The sequence below is a fragment of the Myotis brandtii genome, unplaced genomic scaffold (genome assembly GCF_000412655.1).
Source record: "Myotis brandtii unplaced genomic scaffold, ASM41265v1 scaffold471, whole genome shotgun sequence".
In the NCBI taxonomy this organism is placed as follows: Eukaryota; Metazoa; Chordata; class Mammalia; order Chiroptera; family Vespertilionidae; genus Myotis; species Myotis brandtii.
In genome coordinates this window covers 1,924,785-1,944,907 of record NW_005367989.1, presented here as the reverse complement: position 1 = coordinate 1,944,907, position 20,123 = coordinate 1,924,785, and the positions used below count along the sequence as shown (strand labels likewise).

Sequence of the window (20,123 nt, the reverse complement as noted above, 5' to 3'; positions counted from 1 at the left end):
GCAGGCGGGGAACGTTGGAGTCCTCTGTCACTGAAGGAAGCAAGCCTCCCTGTTCGCATCAGCTGCCTGGCTGCCGGCCGCCATCTTGGCTGACAGTTAATTTGCATATCGCCCTGATTAGCCAATGGGAAGGGTAGCGGTCGTACGCCAATTACCATATTTCTCTTTTATTCGTGTAGATAATACCTAGCACAGTCCAACTCATAGAGAGAAAGTAGAATGCTGGGTACCAGGGAAGGAGTTGGGGGTTTGTGATGATGATCAACCTCTAGAGATGGATGGTGGTGATGGTTGCACAATGTGAATGTTCTTAATGCCACTATACACTTAAAAATGTTTTAAAAGATCCCAGCCAGTGTGGCTCAATGGTTGAACATCGAACTATGAACCAGGAGGTCACAGTTCAATTCCTGGTTAGGGCATATGCCCAGCTTGTGGGCTCCATCCCCAGTAGGGGGTGTAGAGTAATGATTTTCTCTCATCGATGTTTCTCTCTCCTTCCCTCTCTGAAATCAATATATCTTTTAAATGGTTAAAAAGATAAATGTTTTTGTATACTTTACCACTATAAAAAGCACATTTGCATTTCTAGTGCATAACTTATATTGTTGGTGGTGCTTTTCCGTTGTTATGACTTAAAAAAAAACAACACAACTCCTTTCCTGTGCTCAAATTTTCTTCTTGCTTGACCAATGGACGTGCTTTCCCTGGCAATAATTTTATTGAGCATTCTCAAATGTTTTGTCGTGTGGGGCTATCCCCCCTCAAACCTCCGGAATGGCGTGGGAGGGAGCCATGTCTAATGGACTACAACCAACCACAGGAAGGAGCATGAGCGTAGCCGGTGGCCACGTACACTAGCTGTTCTTAACACGCGGCATTTTAGAATAAACTCAAGACTTAGAAAATGTATACACATACCCCATACCAGGCCCCACACCCAGAGATTATGGTTTGATTGATCAGCAATGGAGCCCAGGTCTGGGTACTTTTTCAGAGCTCCAGGGGTAATTCTGCCGTGTAGTCACGTTGAGACCTACGAATGAGACCCTCCTTAGACAGCTCTCTGGAGTACAGCTCAATATTCCCCCTTTTAAAGAATCTGACAATTAAGAATAATGGCGATGTAATCTCAGAAGGAATAAGAGGCTGTACCTTTTAATTTTGATAATCTTTAAACTAGGAAAGAAAAAGTTAAAATTCATGAACTCAGCAAAAATGTATTCAAGCTACTACTGCCAGCCTCGCCTGACCTGGAGGTGCCAGGAGACCTGGGAGCCCTCCCCTGCCCCCCACTCCCCAGAGCAGACGATGCAGGGGGCAGGCAGGACGCAGGCTCGAGCGCCACCTCGCCACCTCGGGCTCGAGCGCCACCTCACGGACAAGGGAGAAAGTGCAGGATTCTAGGGAGATGTGTGGAGCGTCATGGAGAAAGTGATTCCCGCAGCACTAAAGCTTTCGGGGAGGTGGCTAGAAATGAGCAGGCAAACACGGGAAGACAGTGACGCTCCCCACTCTGGGCTGAGGGCAGTGGGTGCCACTCGTCATTACCGCAGGCCCATCTGCCTGGGGCAATGCTGGGCCCAGCCTGGCACTTGCCTGGATTTGAAAGGAGGTGGACTATAATGCAGTGTTTGGGGCTGCTCAGGGGGCCCAGGAAGAACCCAGCTAACTTCTGAAGTCAGTGCAGAGAGAGTGGTAGTCACGGCAACCAACCTACGTGCCAAGGAAAACTGGCAAGCGTGCCAGCCCCCAGGTCAGGGGTGCAGAGCAATAAGCTTTAATTCTTATTATTTGTACTAATACATTGTCTATAATAGATTCCAAATGAGAATTATATCTACAGATGCTCTCCTAGGGGCTTAGGAAAGTCAAGGTAGTGAAAAAGGACCTTCCCCCCAACCCCCTTGTCACCTAATTAGAAAAGGTGAGACTTCTTCTTTTTTTAAAAAGTGTTTTCATTGATTTTTAGATAGAGAGGAAGGGAGAGGGAGAGAGAGATAGAAACATTGGAGAGAGAGACATACTGATCGGCTGCCTCCCGCTGGGGATCGAGCCGGGCATATGCCCTGACTGGGAACTGAACTCAGAACCCCTTGGTGCATGGGAGGATGCTCAATCCACTGAGCCACACCAGCCAGGCAAGACTCATTCTTTTAAATTCTTCTTTGTGCCATCAGCCGTTAGTACAGAGAAGAATTCTGCCTTCTCAGCAGCAGGGCCAAGTGGACACGCACACTACACCGAACACCATGCAAATCTGAATGCTATAAATGACATTTTCTTTTGAAAGCTCAAATGTTTTTTGTTTTTTTATTTTTTTCAAATGGCTTTTGTTTGTTTAGTTTTTCAGCTTGGAAATTAAGAAAATGAACACATATCTGCTTCTCAACAACTTTTTAATCATCTTTTTGTTTTCTTTTTCTCTTGATAAGTCGTTTTTTGACAGTGTTTTATCTAAAGCACGATGTTTATCTCCACGTGCCATCCTACACACTGAGTTAATTCACTGAATGATAATGAGCACAGGTCCATCAGCCAGCAAAGAGACGAAGTTCACTGCAAGCCCAAAACAAAGAGTTTGCATGTCCTTAAGAATGGCCTTTGAGAATGACTTGAAATGGCTAGATGTAGTGAGGATTCGAACCCAGGTATGTGCCCCTGACTGGAATCAAACCTGCGACCCTTCAGTATACGGCTGATGCTCCAACCACTGAACCACACTAGCCAGGGTTCATGTAGCCACTTTAAAATTTTTAAAATATGTTTTTATTGATTTTAGGGAGAGAGAAAGGGAGAGGGAGAGAGATATAGAAACACTGATGAGAGAGAAATATCCATTGATTGGCTGCCTCCTGCACACCCTCTACTGGGGGATCCAGCCTGCAACCCAGGCAGGTGCCCTGACTGGGAATGACACTGGTGACCTGTTGGTGCATGGGACAACGCTCAATCCACTGAGCCACACTGGCCGAGACCTGCAGGCACTTTAAGTGACTGCTCCTGGGAAACAATCCTCGGCCACTACAGTCTCCTATGGGAGCTCACCCATTCCCAGGGTGTTGACACCACGTCCACAGGACTCCAGGCCAGAAAACTAAACAGTCCTCCTAGACTTCTCACCCCTTCTGTCAGCCACACATGAGGAAAAGCTTTACCACCTTACAACAAGCATGTCAAACTCAAAGGCTAACATGGGCCAGATAAACAAGGTTTAAGTTTATGTGGGCCACCAAAAACCAAAAGCTTCAATTTTCATAGAAACGTAGGTTTATTTCGATAGAGACATGCTGAATACCAAGGGCTGAAATAAATGAGTAATCGTTAACATAAAATAATAGAACATTTTAATAAAAATTAATATTTTTTCTTGAACATGAACCTACCAGACACTGAATAACTGCCCATATTAATAAGCGTAACACAAATAAACCTATTTTTCTTATTTTCTGAAAGCGAAATATTTCCTGTTGCGCACACCAAACAAGTCAGTCCAAGACTAATGATGTGGCAATCGGCTGCTAAAATAGTCGCTGCTATATTAGTGGAGAGAAATGTGCGCCTGCACTATTTTACGTGTAAGGCGCATAAGGGAAATGAATGCGACACGATTATAGTCATCAGTCATTAGCGAACGTTGTAGTTCGTTATTTTTACGATATTGTAAAAATTAAGTTACAAAATTTTTATTAAAACGTTTCTTACATACTGTTATATTGGCTGGGCTGCAGAAAACATTTGTTGTGAGCCGCATGCAGCCCGTGGGCCGTGAATTTGACATGCTTGCTTTACAATGTCTCATTGTTATGAGTTATGAAAAAGTTCGTGGACAATGCTCAAAGGGACCCTGAGACGTCACTTCCATGTCCCCTTTGCTTTGGGGAATAGAAGTTCTCGCAAAACGAGGTGTAGGAGGCACTCTTACTTATGAGAGTAAAGTTACCCGCTATTGAGCCTGTGGTATAATAAATAATTTGTCTGGTCTTAGTGCCAGGTTCCTGACAAGGAACTTGCAAAACCCTTAGAATTTCCTGAGAGACAGGAGTGATTTTATTATGCTAATGAGGTGGCTCATAGAGGGCACTTAGATGGTTTCAGGATTGGGCTGGTTACCACAAAACCAGCCACGTGATCAGAGGCAGGAACCGTGGGCCACCCTCACCTCTGGGGATAGAAGCTGGAGGCGGAGTTCAATCACAAGGCCACTGATTTAATCAACTGTGCCTACGTAGGGAAACCCCAATAAAACCTCTTAACACCAGAGGTCAGTGGAACTTCCGGGTGCTGGGAAGGCGATGCATCCCGATCGATCCCACGAGGAAAAGGCACAGGAGCCTGGGTTCTCCCCCAGACCTCACCCCGTGTGTCTTTCGTTGGATTGGCCCTCATTTGTGTTTTAGAAACAAGTAAGTAGAGCGCTATCCTGAGTTCTGTGAGCCCCTGTAATGTATTATCAAACCTCAGAGGGTTGTGGGAAACATCAAATTAATAGTAAATTTGTCAAGAAATACAGGTGGCCTGGGTCCCCCACAGTGCGGCTGGTCTAAAGTAAGGGCAGCCTTGTTGGGGAGCAAACCCTCTAACTAGTGGGGTCGGCGCTAACTCTGGGTATTTTAGCAGCCGACTGTCACGTCATTAGTCTTGTACTGCAGTTCGTATGCCCAGCTGGATTTCTACAGGAACACAGGCCGTATGGGTGCCAGGCACTCAACTGGAAGCTGTACATACTGTCATTAGAGGGGCTCAGGGCCCTGCCTGCCACCTCCTAGAGTTAAGAAAAAGGTGCATGCAAATGTTGAGAATTCAAAATAAATACCTCAGCCTTAAGTTCTGCATCTGAACAAATCTACACCTCCCGGTGAGGCTGAAAATTACTTTAAGCTCCGTTCTTTCAAGTCATGATTCCTACTCACACCTCCCTAGAAGTGGCCACAGTGAGCCTGTCACTTCAAAGTAACACCCTGACCTCAAAACCGAGCTGACAACTCTGTGTGGACTGCCCTGCTTTTAGGCAACAAGAACCAGTTTGTGGGCAGACGCCCGAGGTGCAGGCACTGAAGCCCAAGGCACAGACCCGTGGACACATTCCCGGCCTCACCGGCTTGGCAGAGCGGCCATCGCTCAGCTGCCAAAGCCAGCCGCACGCTGCTGCCAGGGCAGGGGCTGCCTCCGAGGCTTCTTCCCGCCTTGTGGATGGGTGTCTTAATTCTTTTTTTTTTGCAGTAATCATTAGAAAGCTTTTAGAAAAATTTCCCCCAGTGCAACAGAAATAATCTCGACTTGTGCCACTAACATGCATACAGGATCATTTCAGAATAATGTTTCCTCATCTGATAGCAAAAGTAGCCTCTGCAAAGTCCAATATGGCCAAATGCAGACACAGAGTCCAACCCTAAGAATGACAGGGAGCGTTTTAGTCGAGATATCTTACACTCAAATGAGCTTCTAGTGATGGGCTAGGCTACGACTTCAGAGAGATACAAACAGGACAGACCCTGACGGAGGGGCTTTTACTGAGTGTGCTCAACCCCGAAAGGCAAGACAGCTGTGGAAAGGTTAACATTTTGGTTCTTACGCTTCCTGTTTCTTAATCAGCTTGTGAAAACCCGAGAGAGAGACCCCAGCTCCCTCAACTATCTCAGACCCTTTTCCAAGCAGCCTCCTTGGCTGTGCTGGGCGTAGCAGCCAAGTGGCCTTCCAGCTTTAACCTCTCTTTCCAGACATCGTGGGTGTGTCTGCACGCATAACCTGACAACGGGGTGGGAGGTACCCATTGTACATGAAGGTCCAAAAGGTCTTTTCCTTCTTCTCACGGAGAATAAATGAATCTTATGTGGAATCTAAACCAAGCTGTGAATTTTCAAGACTCAGAATCAGAACTGCCTCAAAATCAGAATCATTCATTATCTTATCAACCAAATCACTCTCACGTTAAGGCTTCCAAAAATATCAAAAATTTACTGAAAAGTAATTTGCAAAAAAAAGCGTTTGTGTGTGAAAAGAAAATAATTTAGTGTGGCAAAAGTTGTTTTCTTATTTATTCCTACTTTAAAACAAGGATAATTAATACAAAAGAGCAAATCATTCATATTTTATAATATGTCTTATATTATGATTTGAAAATATACTGAAATGTTTGGAAAAATCCAAACATCAGTCATGTTGTGGAGAAAAGTTTTCCAGAGAATCTGGCAGTGAAAGAGCATCGGATAATTTGTCACAGGCCTGGCAAAACGCACAAAACCCATGTGCCTTTCTTGAATTTTAGTTATCTCTATTTAGATACAAATTCTGGGGGGAATCAATGCGAAATTTTCGATGAGTTTCTTGGATACTTAATCATCTACATAAAGTTCATACAACAAAATCCAACAAGACCCATCCAAGTTGCCCTGACCTTGAAGTGACCTTGTGGAGTAATGGGCAGAGAGCCTGTGTGTAAGGAAACGTGCCCGGGAAGTCTGAGCTGAAGCAAGGCTCTGAGGAAGGGAAGCACCAACATCTATCCTCACTCAGAATCCAGGGGCCCCGGTGGGAAGCCAGGAGGAGACAGAATGCATCAGAGGAGACGTCAGTGGCCAGCCATGCCACTGCTTCCTTCTACACATGAGGAAAGTTAAGTCCCAGGAAGCGACAGAATATGTCTAATGACCTCTAAGTTTTCTGTCTAAGGTTACATACATGTCTGATCAGCAAGCAACCAGATTCTCCCAAGACACATTATGGTCAGCCTTATATTTTCAGAGCCACAAATTCAGACTTGATTGAAGAAAGGCCTCTTCTGAGAATCCCCAGGACCTTCCAAGTATGGCTGGCCTACCTCTCTGTCTGCCTTCAGGTAAATGCTTTAGTTGACATGCCAGCTCGGCTCTTTGGCTACAAGAATTGAAGACCAAAGCAGAAGGCTGGTTAGAAGAAGGATGGAGAAGTCAGGAAGGAGAGCGGGGGGCCTGGGAGAGGGTAAGAGATCTAGACTGTCCTTGGAGTTAGACACAACGACACATAGTCTCCAAAAACTGGCACTCAGGAAATGTTTGTTAAACACTGAGTAAATACACCAGCTCGTCTTCCCCGTGACGCAGTGCGACGGAGCCGCCACACTGCCATCCACAAGAGCAGCCAACAGCTCACGCTCCTGGTTTTCTTCATAATCTTGCTTCCTCCAATTTAAAGTATTGTCAGAATAAAAGTGATGAATCCAGTTTAAAACACAGCCGTCACCCCATCAGAATTCTGAGCATAGAGATTCTGACGGCAGTAGGGAAATATACACAAAAGATTGGCCAAGCACAGGCTGACAGACAGAGCAGTTTTTCAGAGCTGAAGATTGATGACATCAATTTTGAAGCTTTTCTGCCTTTGTCTTCTAGGTTATAGATGTCGGTTATTTTTTTGCCTCTAAGCCTCATGTTTCAAACTGAATCTTTCCACAGTTATCACAGGCATCACTTTATACAACCCACAGAAAATGAGTCACCTTATGACAGAGTAGCATTTTAGAATCTGTAGTCTGCTACAGGGTCTTATTTAATTCAATTGTTTGGTTAGAAAAGAAAAAACTTTAAAATACAGATATATTCAAAATTAACACATTCTTGAAAAATAAGTAACCCTAATTTTATATGCTAGTTATTAAATGTATCAAGAAGTACTAAATTTATCAATAAGCATTAAACTGATTAGCCTGTCAAACTCACATCACTATTACATATATTCATAAGTGTGTGAGTTATTGTAACAAACTGGACCCCTGGAGAGAGGTACCAAAACGTAAGGCCAGGGCCAGTTCTCACCACTGACTCCCAGTGCCCAACTCTGCACCTGGCACATAAACATCTGTTAGATAGAAGGGTGGCCGCACAGACAAGTGCCAAAATGGAATGGAACGAGCATTTTCTAATCACCCCCAAAATAAATTTCCATTTGAATTAACCAAAGAGCCTGTTTTGAAGGTTTAAATGGCTAATCTGCTGCATATGTTAAGATCAGCGGTTTCACCCAAGTGGTCTTTTAAAGCTTCCTTCGTCTAGTGCCCTGCGACACTGGGAACATCCGTAAGAACACTCAAGCCGACGCAAATGTCACCCACACTCCTCACCTGCCATGTCGATGGCAAAAGGCCTGTCTGCTCTCCAGCCGGTGTACCAACCAACGACTTTGCCATTTTCCACCAACGGACGTTCATAGCGTCGCCCGCCAACCAGGCCCACTGGCCAGACAGAGACCTTGCGTGTGGTTCGCATCTATAAAAAGGGGAAAGAGATTTGGTTTAAGTTTCTTTAGGGAAAAGAAGTTGAAGGGAGGGAAAGAAGGGGAGGCAAGCAGAAGAAATGCGAAGGGGTGGGAGGATGTCGACTCCCAAAAGTTGAACGCTTCCGAACAGAACCCTCCTGCTGACGGATTTGCTACCCAATTACTCTTTGTCTACTCAGCACCAGCGACTGCGCACTCTGTCATACACTAAGCCTCCGGCTCAGGCAGGATGGAGAGAACATCACTTATTGGAAGCCACATTGTGACTATCAAATGTTTCCTATTTGTTCCAAAGTTGGATCTTTTAAACAAGTGTATCTTTGGAAGTGAGGAGGTTTAGTTCCTCTTTAGGAAACTTTATTACTCAGTAACAGCAAACATTTGACTCAGAGGAGCCATAGGAGTTGCCTTGCTCTGAATTTTTTATTGCTACAGACACAGAAATCTTGGCTGGTGACATTAATAATGGGAACCAGATACAGAACAGACACCAGGCATCCTCCTGGGAGACAAAAGAAAAACATACGTAAATTTGCCTGTCTTTCAACGGCAATGGGCCAAATTATAGAAGAAAAGGCAGCTGAAGTAGCTGGTCCTCTCCTCATACACCCTGTTGTACCTAGCGGAGTTCTGGTTAAAGACAACCCTCAATTGAAAGTTATTTGTTGGGAATTCTTTAAGGGGAAAGACACACTCACAAGAAAGCTCAATGATACTAGGCAGCATTTTTGGGGAAAAAACACCACCATCTTCCTGGACAGGTGTTGAGCAGAGCCAGAGTCAGCCCACATGGCACCTTTGGCAAATTAGAAAAAGGTGCCGCTTTCTTGGGCAGACACACTCCACACTGGGCCCATGGCTTATGGGCCCAGCCATCAAAGTATCAGCTGGGTTCCAGCTCAACTCACCCTCTTATCTGGGTGAGGTAGTGCTGTTGTTAAGGTAATTATAATCTCAACACCAATACTTTACCTTTCATTTGCTATAGAACTGGGTCATGATCAGTAACCAATGGCTAAAATAATGATTATCAATCAAGGATTTTTTTTAATGAGAAAAAAAGAAAATTATGTATTTGGGAAAGATTTTCAAATACAATTCAAATGAAAAGTCAAATTATTAAAGATTAAAAATAATTAGATGCTCCCATTTGCCAAACATCTCAACTTGACTCATTTATTAATATCCCACCTCATTCTAACGAGAGGACTTAAGGGCATGAAGTGCAACAAGTAATGAAGATCTCACTATGTTGGTCTTCCCCAAATCTGAAATTACTACTTTTTAAGTCAACCCCTTATTCAATAAATTAATCACTGTTGCCTTGTACTAGCTCATACTGACACATACGATGATTTTTTAGAAAGTTCTACTGAGGTATAATAATGGATACACTAACTGAAATGAAGAATATACTAATATACTACAAGGTATCAACAGTAGATGAAGCCGATAATCAAATCAGTGATTTGGAATATAAGGAAGCAAAAAACATCCAATCAGATGAACAAAAAGAAAAAAGAATCCAGAAATATGAAGAGCCTCTGGGACAACTTCAAGCATACCAACATTTGTAACATGGGGGTGCTGGAAGGGGAAGAGAAAGCAAGAAGTTGAAAATCGATTTGAACAAGTAATGACAGAAAACTTGCCTAATCTGGTGAAGGAAATAGACATACAAGTCCAGGAAGTGCAGAGAGTCCCAAACAAGATGAACCCAAAGAGCTCCACACCAAAACACATCATAATTAAAATGCCAAAGGTTAAAGACAAAGAGAATCTTAAAAGCAGAAAGAGAAAATCAGTTAGTTACCTACAAGGGAGCTCCCATAAGACTGTCAGCATACATAGTTATTAGAATATTATTGACTATATTCCCTATGCTGTACTTCATATCCCCATGACAATTCTGTAACAACCAATTTGTACTTCTTAAACCCTTCATCTTTTTTCACTCATCTCCCACACCCCCCTTCCATCTGGAAACCATCAAAATGTTCTCCATATCTATGAATCTGTTTCTGTTCTCTTCTAATCACTGGAGGGGTACACCTGAAACTGATATTGTATGTCACTATAATTGAAAAATTAAAAATAATTTAAATAAAGCAAAACAACAAAAAGAAAGATCTACCGAAGTACAATTGGCTGCAGAAAAGAATGAATAGTCCTGACACTGTTATCTTAGAAAGGCCTGCATACAAGGCTGACCCTTGGTTGGCATCTGAAAACCTGGCTTGAAATAAACCCTACACTGATAAGGTTGTTTGCCTGCCTGGGGTGCTAAGCACCTGCTTTCCGTTGGGGATCTGAAATACTGGTGACCAGACTCCAATAAAAACTCTGACCCTGACATGGGCTTCCCGGGGCGTGAACACTATGTACCTGTGGTTACATCTTTGCTGGAGGGAAGGCGTGCTCCCTGTGAGCCCTCATGGGAGGGAGAGAATATGGAAGCCTGCACCTGGAGTCCTCCAGCCCTTCTGATGTCCTCCCCCCGCCCCCTTCCAGCTATGCATCCTTACTGTGTCACTGTAATAAATCTTAGCCACAAGTCCTCAAATAATGTCATTTTGTTCAACTTGGCTTGATTATAACTTTGATGAGATTCTGTAGGAACTTAACTCTTATTTATATTAACTAGCCTATGGTAAAAATGGTTTTGTTATACATAATTTTGCTTAGCCACAGAACCTATCAATGATGTTGAGAACTTACTGTACAACTAACTATATGCTGAGTGCTATGAGTCCTAGTAAGTCATTTAATATGGGTGGTCTCGGGGACCCCTGGAAGAATAAAATGCCTCCTGCACGCCCCTCCCACTGGATATTGAGCCTGCAACCCGGGCATGTGCCCTGACTGGGAGTCGAATCGTGACCTCTTATTCATAGGTTGATGCTCAACCACTGAGCCACAGCAGTGGGGCTAGATTATTATCTATTTTGACCTAATCTGTATATACAGTATGAGAGGCTAACTGAAGTTCTTTTTGTTTTTTGCACATGGAGATCCAATTGTTCCAACTGTATCTAATTGTCTGGAAATAATTGAGCTGCCTCTGCATCTTTGTAAAAAAATCATATGTCATATGTGCCAGTTTGTTTCTGGACTTCTCTGATTCATTGGTCTGTTTGGTGATTTTGATGCTAATATCACACTATTTTGTTTTACTATGACTTTACAATTACTCTTAAAATCAGGTAGTGTTAGTCTTCCTACTCTGTTCTTCTTTATCTAAGTTGCTTTGACTGCTCTAATCCTTTTCATTTCCATGTGAGCTTCACAGTTGGTTTGCCCATTTCAGCACATCAATTTGGTGAGAATTAACATCTCATGGATTTTGATGCTAATATCACACTATTTTGTTTTACTATGACTTTACAATTACTCTTAAAATCAGGTAGTGTTAGTCTTCCTACTCTGTTCTTCTTTATCTAAGTTGCTTTGACTGCTCTAATCCTTTTCATTTCCATGTGAGCTTCACAGTTGGTTTGCCCATTTCAGCACATCAATTTGGTGAGAATTAACATCTCACCAAACACTGAGTTAGAACACTGAGTCTTCTAACCATGGACATGACATATCTCTCCATTTATTGAGATCTTTAATTTCTCTCAGAAATATTTTGAATCAAAAACAACACTTAATGCTTTTATGTTCTAGCTCTTCTCCATAAGTGGGGAAAAAAACCCAGAAAATTTACTAAAAATTTCACAAAAATACAGCTCTCTCCCAACTCACTCCACCTTCAGACTCCTATTCGCTCCCATACTGTAGAAAATAAAATCATTTCGATTTTTTGGGTCTTATATATCAAATATACCAAACATACTAAGAAACAAAGTTAAATCTAACACATAGGTTTTTCCTTAACTTAACAAAATGGCTTTATGGCACTAAAAAATAGCACTGTGCTCTTTTTTGATATTTTCTTAAAATGCCTATGATTTTTCAGCTCTCAAACTGCTTTTGCCCAGTTGCACTAAATTTTCAAATCTGTGAAAAACTGGTAAGCAGATCTCATCTCAGACATGAGAATGCATGGGTTGTGCTCTGCATACAGCAGGTGCCAAAAAATTCTTGGTAAGTGTGTGAACACCAGGTAGTAACTGAAACGTGGGCCACATGTAACAAGCAATCAGAGCCTGTAAGGGACAGGCTCACAATCAAAGACAAGAACAGTTACCAAAACAGCAAAGGCAAAGATATTTTTAAAATAGTAAGAGAAATTACCATTAAAGACAATATAATAAACCATAACTGTGAGACCACTAAAAAGAAAACAAATATGGCCAAGCATGCCCTGACTGGGTAGCTCAGTTGTTTGGAGCATCGGCCTGTATACGCAAAGGTTGCGGGTTTGATTCCGGGTCAGGGCACATACCTAGGTTTCAGGCTGGATCCCAGGTCATGTATGGGAGGCAACCAGTTGATGTTTCTCACATCAGTGTTTCTCTCTCTCCCTTCCTCTGTCTCTAAAATCAATAAAAACATTTCTTCAGGTGAGGATTAAAGAAAATATGGCCAGGCATCTTTGGTGGAAGGCTTTTTCATTTAAGTTAGGTCACGAAAGACACATGGGATTTTGCCACAGACCACACAATGGCTTAGGGTTCTAGGTAATGAGATGAATCAAAGAAGCAAAACTTTACATTTCTGTGTCAGTTTCATGCTAGAAAGGATAGATTTTGCTCAGCACAAAATTTCTACGAAGATCTCAGAACTAACATTTGTTCACACTTTTTTCCCCCCCAGAGTGTCTGGTGTTAAAGGTGAAGTGATGACTATTTGAATGCAAGTGATGAGGCAGGATTCTGTTTCCAAGGATGCTAAGTTAAAAAGTTTGTCATTTAAAGAGTTTAAAACTTCAGAAAGAGCCAGCTGCCCTTGCCATGTGGGCACCGCTCTGAGATTCGGTGTGGATGCTTCATCGCAGACTCAGACACACAGCTCCCAGACATGGCCATGGTACTATATAGAGAGTGCCAGACACTCCACAGGAAAATAGCACAGCTATTTACAGAACGCCTTCATGTCACCCCCGGGATCTATCCTCTGTCGATGTCCTTTTCTCTGAATCTGTGCTCTTTAAGGATCCTTGGCGGCTACGTTCTTTTCTGAGAGGGGGAAAGATAACAAAGACCGTTCCTATTAAAAGTAAAACCCTTCCTATAACTAAAGTATTCTCAGCATTTAAAAGGGTTGCTACCTTCTTAACACAAAATAGTGGCTTCGTAAGAGGCAACAGGTGCCTGGTGTGAGCTCCAATCTAAACTCAAGGAAGAAAGCCCTGGATAGTAAGATAAAGAAGAGGCAGTTCACATATTTATGTTATAATTAGAGGCCCAGTGCACAGATTCATGTACCGGAGGGGTCCCTTGGCCTGGCCTGCAGGACCTAGAGATGAGGTTCCTTCCAATTTCACTGTCTCACAATCCAGGACCCCTCGGGGGATGTCAGATTACGAGTTTTGGCCCCATCCCTGCAGCCAGGCCGAGGGACCCCACCAGTACACGAATCCATGCACCGGGCCTCTAGTATGCATATAAGATCTTTGGTTAATCTCTTCCTGCCCTGCCCCTTCCCTCTGAGATTCATCAGTCTGTTCCATGTTTCCATGCCTGTGCATTGAGTGTCTGCCCTCTGGTGGTCAGTGTGTGGCAGAGCTACCGGTCAAACAGTCGAGTGGTCAGATACTTAGCACATTAGCCTTTTATATATATAGATATTACAGACAGTTCAGATCCCCAAAGGCATTCTCTTCCTATTTATTCAATGCCATAGTCTGTCATTGATTCCTCCCGCCTGGACTTGCATGGCAAAGGTAACCAGTCAAAATCACTTCCCGCAGAGCCATTTCCATAGACCCGATGGCTAAAAGGGCACAAAGATGCACTTGGTACATCTCTACACTCTTCCAGGCGAATTGCCATTTCAACCACCCCTGGGCGGGAGGGGTTTGTTTATCTTCATCTCCAGAAAAGGAGATGGCAGGGAACTGGGGCCCACATGTCTGGTGACCCTGATCAACAACCAGCTCCTGTTTCGTTAGCCAATTTCCTCCGGCAGCTTTAAGCTACATCCTTTTGGTCCCTCCTTGAGAGATGGCCAACAGCCAGCTCCAGGGATTGCCGCACTTCAGAGGAGCACACGCATGTGATCATAATGCCTTTAGAGTAAAACAGAAAAAGTTAAATGCCTTTAGCATCCTTCAAGACATGCCACTAGGTGAAATCTTGTTTTATTTTTTCCAAAGGGAAATGAATAAAGTCCTTGATCTTCTGAAATTGAAAATGCTACAGGCAACCTCGGGGAGTAGAATTATGAAGAATGTTGCACTCAGTATCCTGCCTTTTAAACTAATAATTTCAAAGGAAAAAAGAAAACCCACCCCAAGTCCAACAGGACCCAATACATTAAAGAAAAGAGCAGGCGAATATGAAGGAATACAGGAGCGGTGACCTAGAGATGAGGGTCCTTCCAGTTTCACTGTCCCTAAACATCTGATAGTTTCCAACACAGAAATACACTTATATGATCCAACACGCCATACATTTTCTTTGGAACAAGTCTGAAAATTAACGTCGCTTCTGCTCTTTCTCTTTCTTGCATCTGCCCCCTAATGACGTCAGCATATATTTGCTGCCACGAATTGTTACTCCGCTCAATGCTCTTTGTTCCACAGTGTCCTTAATGTAACTTGATGTTGCCCTGGACATATTTTTTGGTGCCTATTTTGGTTTCCACATACCACCATCCACAGCATGAACCTTTGAGGTGCGTAAACTAAATATTTTAAAGGAGTTGAGACTTCTAGAAAGCAGAAATGTTCCTGATGTTATATTCTCAACCCTTCTCCTATGTCACTGGGTAGAAGACAGAGTATAACCTTTCCTCCATTCCCTTTGTACTTTTTCACTGAATACGTATCATGTATTTAACGTGTGTCCAGTGCTGTGCTAGTTCCTGAGCAAGGTAGGCATCGTCCTTACCTGCAAAGTCAACATTCTGGGAAAGATAAAGCAACGATACAACTAACTGCAAAATCAGTTCCGTAGGCTCTGTGCTGGTAAGGGCTGTACGGGAAGTAGATGATGCTAGGAGAACATGTTGCAAAGAATCAGACCTGCTGGGGGGCCTGCTGAGATTTCCGTGAGGACCCCAGCAGGAGCTAAGCCTAAAGCACGAGTAGCATTAACCACTGTGGACAGAAGACACAAAACCTTCCAGGAAGAAAGAAACTTAAGTGCTGCTGGCTCTTGACAGGAGCGTTTCACTGCATTCCCTAATTTTAAAAAAGATCCACTTCAGATGGTGGATGCTGGGAGCCAGGTTTCTCTCTGCTGGAGTGAGAGCTTACAGATAAGCAAAAGAGAAAGCTAGAATGATCCAAGTGCTTAAGGAACAGATTTGGAGACAACAGTATGAACTCATGTTTAGCTTAATATAGGGACAGTTGTAGATAGAGTGATAGGTATGTGTCTATATGTATATGATAGGCATGTGTATATACATGGGTTAGTATACACACATGTATTTCCTCGCTTTGTCAGCTAAGAGGCCTTGAAGCAATGGCACTCCAGTAGCAATGAGCCCACCTGGCACCCAGATCTCGGTTTCTAGTATCATGTTGTAAAACAGGACCAGAACTACTTGAAGTAGCTGATTTGAGGGCAGGGGCAGAAGACATACAAGGTGACCTTAGGGTATGTTTAGAGCTAGAAAGTAAGGCAGTGCATAAAAAACCCAAAACAAACAAAGCCCTGCACGTTGTTGGGGTCATGTGAAAGGCCCACAGGCGTCTACTAAAGAGCCCCAATGGCCAAAGCTGGAACAATTTGAGCAATAAAATAAAGTAGTATTAGATTACTACCTCAAGTATAAAATAAATACTAGATGCTAACACAACCTAAAGTATATCATTAAATGACTAAATAGTTAGCAAATAAGAAACAGACAAATCTCCCCAGCAGAACAATTCAAAATAAGTTACATAGAAAACCCCACCCCTGCCCAAGGAGGTGGAGCGTAACTCACACTCTTTAGGAATGGCCGCACACAGCAATTTCCTTCCAAAGAGAACACTATGGGGCAGGGATAACTTCACAGTGAAGAAGCCTGGTAAGCCCTGCCTCAGCTAGATGATCAAGGCTGAGATGATAAATCATGTTGATAATATGTCCCCTTGACATGATGGACTGAGAATGGCACTTTACCTCTGTGGTCTTTACTTCAAACACCATTCTCTAATAGAAAGAGCCAGGGCCTCTTGGAGAAATAGCCGATTCGAGGACTGGGATGGGAAATACACAAGGTAAGCCTAAAGCATCTTGTAGCGCCAGAAAGTAAGGTGTCTAAAAAATAACAAACAAAACCACCAAACAAACCCACACTGAGGAGGACATGTCAAGAGAAAAGAGCTGACGGAAAGAGCCCCCAAACCCAGAACAATTCCAGCTACAAACCACGTTGAGAGCATGTACCTCTGACCTAATGTTATGAAAATGGCACTTGACGCCTGTGATCTTCTGCCCTAAAACCCATAACCACATTCTAATCATGAGATAAACATCAGAGAAATTCCACTAGAAGGGCGTGCTACAATATACCAGGCCTAGTACTCCCCAAGGCCACCAACAAGAACACTCTGAGACACCGTCACAGCCAAGAGGAACCTGTGGAGACACGTCAATGAAACGTAGCGTGGTGCCCAGAGTAGGATCCTGGAACAGGGAAAGGACACCAGGTTCAAACTAAGGGCATCTGGATAAAGAACAGACTTTAGTTAATACTGACCCATGAATCATAACACACATATCATACCAATGCAAAATGTTAATAACAGGGTCACTGGGTATATGGGAACTTTCTATTATCTTCTCAGATTTTCTGTTTAAAGTCTATTATTTAAAAAAAGAAATCCCTTTCAAATGTGCCTAAGGTGACCATTCCTTCTCTACCCACCCCAGTCAGGTATGACATAGACTTATTCTCTAGCCTGAAGTCAGTTTTCCACTCACTTTCTATGTTCGCTCTTATTGTGCAGACCAGGGGTCACAAGCTGGAGCATTTGGCCATATGCCGCCCTACAGCAAAGTTTCGTTTGGCCTGCACAGTTTTGTGTTTTAAATTGAGACATGTTAAAACCCAAAGATTTCGGGTCTCTCTGAAAATGTGGCAAACGAGGCTAGCATTCCATATGGAAACAGTGGCACTTCGAGGCTCCGTGGCTTCCAACAGCACCTGCCCTGCCCCGTTTGCCGCAGTCCCCACCACTCCCCATCACAGCCCCAAAGCTGAGTCTGCATGCCCATCACCGTTCATTGTTAGTTTGCACTGTCATGGGAGATATTCCTCTCTCCAAAGTGGGAAAGTGAAAACCAGACCAATGGACCATGCATTTCAAGAAAACAGGGCAACAACATTGTTGTCTGATTGAAATGAGGAATGTTTCTGTGTACTTAATATGTAAACTATGTATATAAAAGAAACCATTAGAAATAGGAAAAATTATGAGAAATATAGGGGAAAGGGACATAAATGAAAATAAGTCAGGTTGAGTTTTTAGTGCTTTAAGTTTTAATGCAAATAAGGTAATACTGCTTACACATGGTCAGCTACACTGAATTATATAACTTGCTCAGAGGCATATGAATTTGTGAATCCTGGTACGAACTGTCTGGGAGGAGCTAGCTTGAGCTCTGCTTTTTATAAAACTGCAGTAATCAATACAATGTTGTGCTAGTATAAAGACAGACAGGTAGATAAATGGAAGGGATTAGAGCAGGGGTCCTCAAACTACGGCCCGCGGGCCACATGCAAATACAAATATTGTATTTGTTCCCGTTTTGTTTTTTTACTTCAAAATAAGATATGTGCAGTGTGCATAGGAATTTGTTCATAGTTTTTTTTTTTAAACTATAGTCCGGCCCTCCAACGGTCTGAGGGACAGTGAACTGGCCCCCTGTTTAAAAAGTTTGAGGACCCCTGGATTAGAGAGTTCAGAAATACTTTCCACAGATGGCCGGTTGATTTTTTTTTTTCTAAGATGCCAAATCAGCTCAGTGAGGGAAAGGTTAGTCTTTTTAATGCATAGTTCTAGAAAAAATGGACACCTATGTTAAAAAAAAAAAAGTAAAAGAAAAAGAACTCCAAGCCGTCCATCTCACAATATTCATAAAAATTAACTTAAAGAGGAATCATGGACCCAAACACAGAAACCAGTTATGACACTTGTAGAAGAAAATATTGGAGAAACTCTCTGTGATCTCAGGGAAGGCAAAAACCCGAGATAGGACTTAAAAATACGAACCCTAAAAAATTCCACAAATTGGACTTAATCAAAATTAAATTCTCTAATTTCTAAGAAATACTGTTAAAAATATTCAAAAGTAAGTCACAGACTGGCCCTGGCTGGGTGGTCCAGTCAGCTGGAGTGTTGTTCCATATACCAAAAGGTTGTGGGTTCAATCCCATTGGGGTGCATATGGGAGACAACCAATCAATGTTTCTCTCTCACATATATGTTTCTGTCTCTCTCCCCCTTCCTCTCGCTCTAAAATCAACAAAAATATATCCTCAGGTGAGGATTTTTAAAAAAAGTAAGTCACAGACTGAGAGAAAATATCCCACTATATATGTACCTAACTGAAGACTTGCATTCAGAATACACAAAAAAATTCTTACAGCTCAATAAAATACCTAAAGCATGAGTAGCATTATCCACTATGGACAATTAAAAATGGGCCAAATATGAATGAACATTTCACCAAAGAAAAACAAATAGCCCAGCAGCACATGAAAAGATATTCTATTTATTAGTCATTATGGAAGTTAATAGCACAATAAAATACTATTACATGCCCACTAGGATGGCTAAAACTAAACGACACAATACCAAGTGTTGATGAAGATGTGGAGCAACTGGGTCTCTTACACATCCCTGGTGGGAGTATAAAATGGTGCAACCACTTTGGAAAACAATTTAGCAATTTCTTATAAAGTTAAGAATATGTACTTATCATATGACCCAGCAGTTCCATTTCTAAGTATTTATTCAAGAAAAATAAAAGCATATGTCTACACAAAAACTTGTACCTAAATGTTCACAGTATTTTTATTCATAATAGCCATAAGCTGGAAACAGCACAAATGTACATCAACTTGTAAAATGATAAACAAATTGTGATATATCCATTCAGCCGATTACTACTCTGCAATAAAAAGTAATAAACCACTGATACTCATTACAACATGAGTGAATCTCAAAAATATAATGCCGAGTGGGAAAGAAACCAGATAAAGGCTACAGATTGCATATTGCACGTATATGAAATTCTAGAATAGGCAAACTTATCTACAGTGATAGAAAGCAGATTAGGGGCCATACGTGGTGAAAACTGACATAAGGCGATAGTTGCAAGGGTGTGTATGTGTTCGCTAAAATTTAGCAAAAACTACATTTAAAATGAGTACCTTTTATAATAGGTAAATTGCACCTCAATAAGCTGATTTAAAATAAAAACAAAATAATGAGGAGGTTTCAATATGAACTCATGATTAAAGAGCCTAGAAATATGAACACCCCAGTAGCCGTAAATACACTTAACACCCAGATCTTGGTTTGTAAATACCATTCTCCACTAGAAGGAATTAGGGTTCCTTGGAGAACTGACTGATTCCAGGTTGGGCACAGGTAAATTATGAGTCTAGAATATTTTTTTAAAAATGCAGAGAATTGCTCGAAGATAAACACGGACATGTGCAATAAAGACAGAAGCTGATCTGAAGAGTTGCTGGCCAATCTGGGAATAATTTGAGCATCAATAAGGACGACATTGCTAGCTTAAAACACATTGTGTGTGTGT

General features: G+C 42.3%; 1 protein-coding gene across 1 annotated transcript in view; it reads right to left on the bottom strand.

Annotated features, from left to right (window-relative positions):
• The window catches only part of B3GAT2 (beta-1,3-glucuronyltransferase 2), a 186,883-nt gene that overhangs the window by 19,192 nt on the left and 147,568 nt on the right, over positions 1 to 20,123 (bottom strand). The window contains exon 4 of the mRNA XM_014547341.1: positions 8,099 to 8,243. Within this exon, the coding sequence (XP_014402827.1) occupies positions 8,099 to 8,243 (145 nt within the window). The remainder of the gene's footprint in view (positions 1 to 8,098; positions 8,244 to 20,123) is intronic.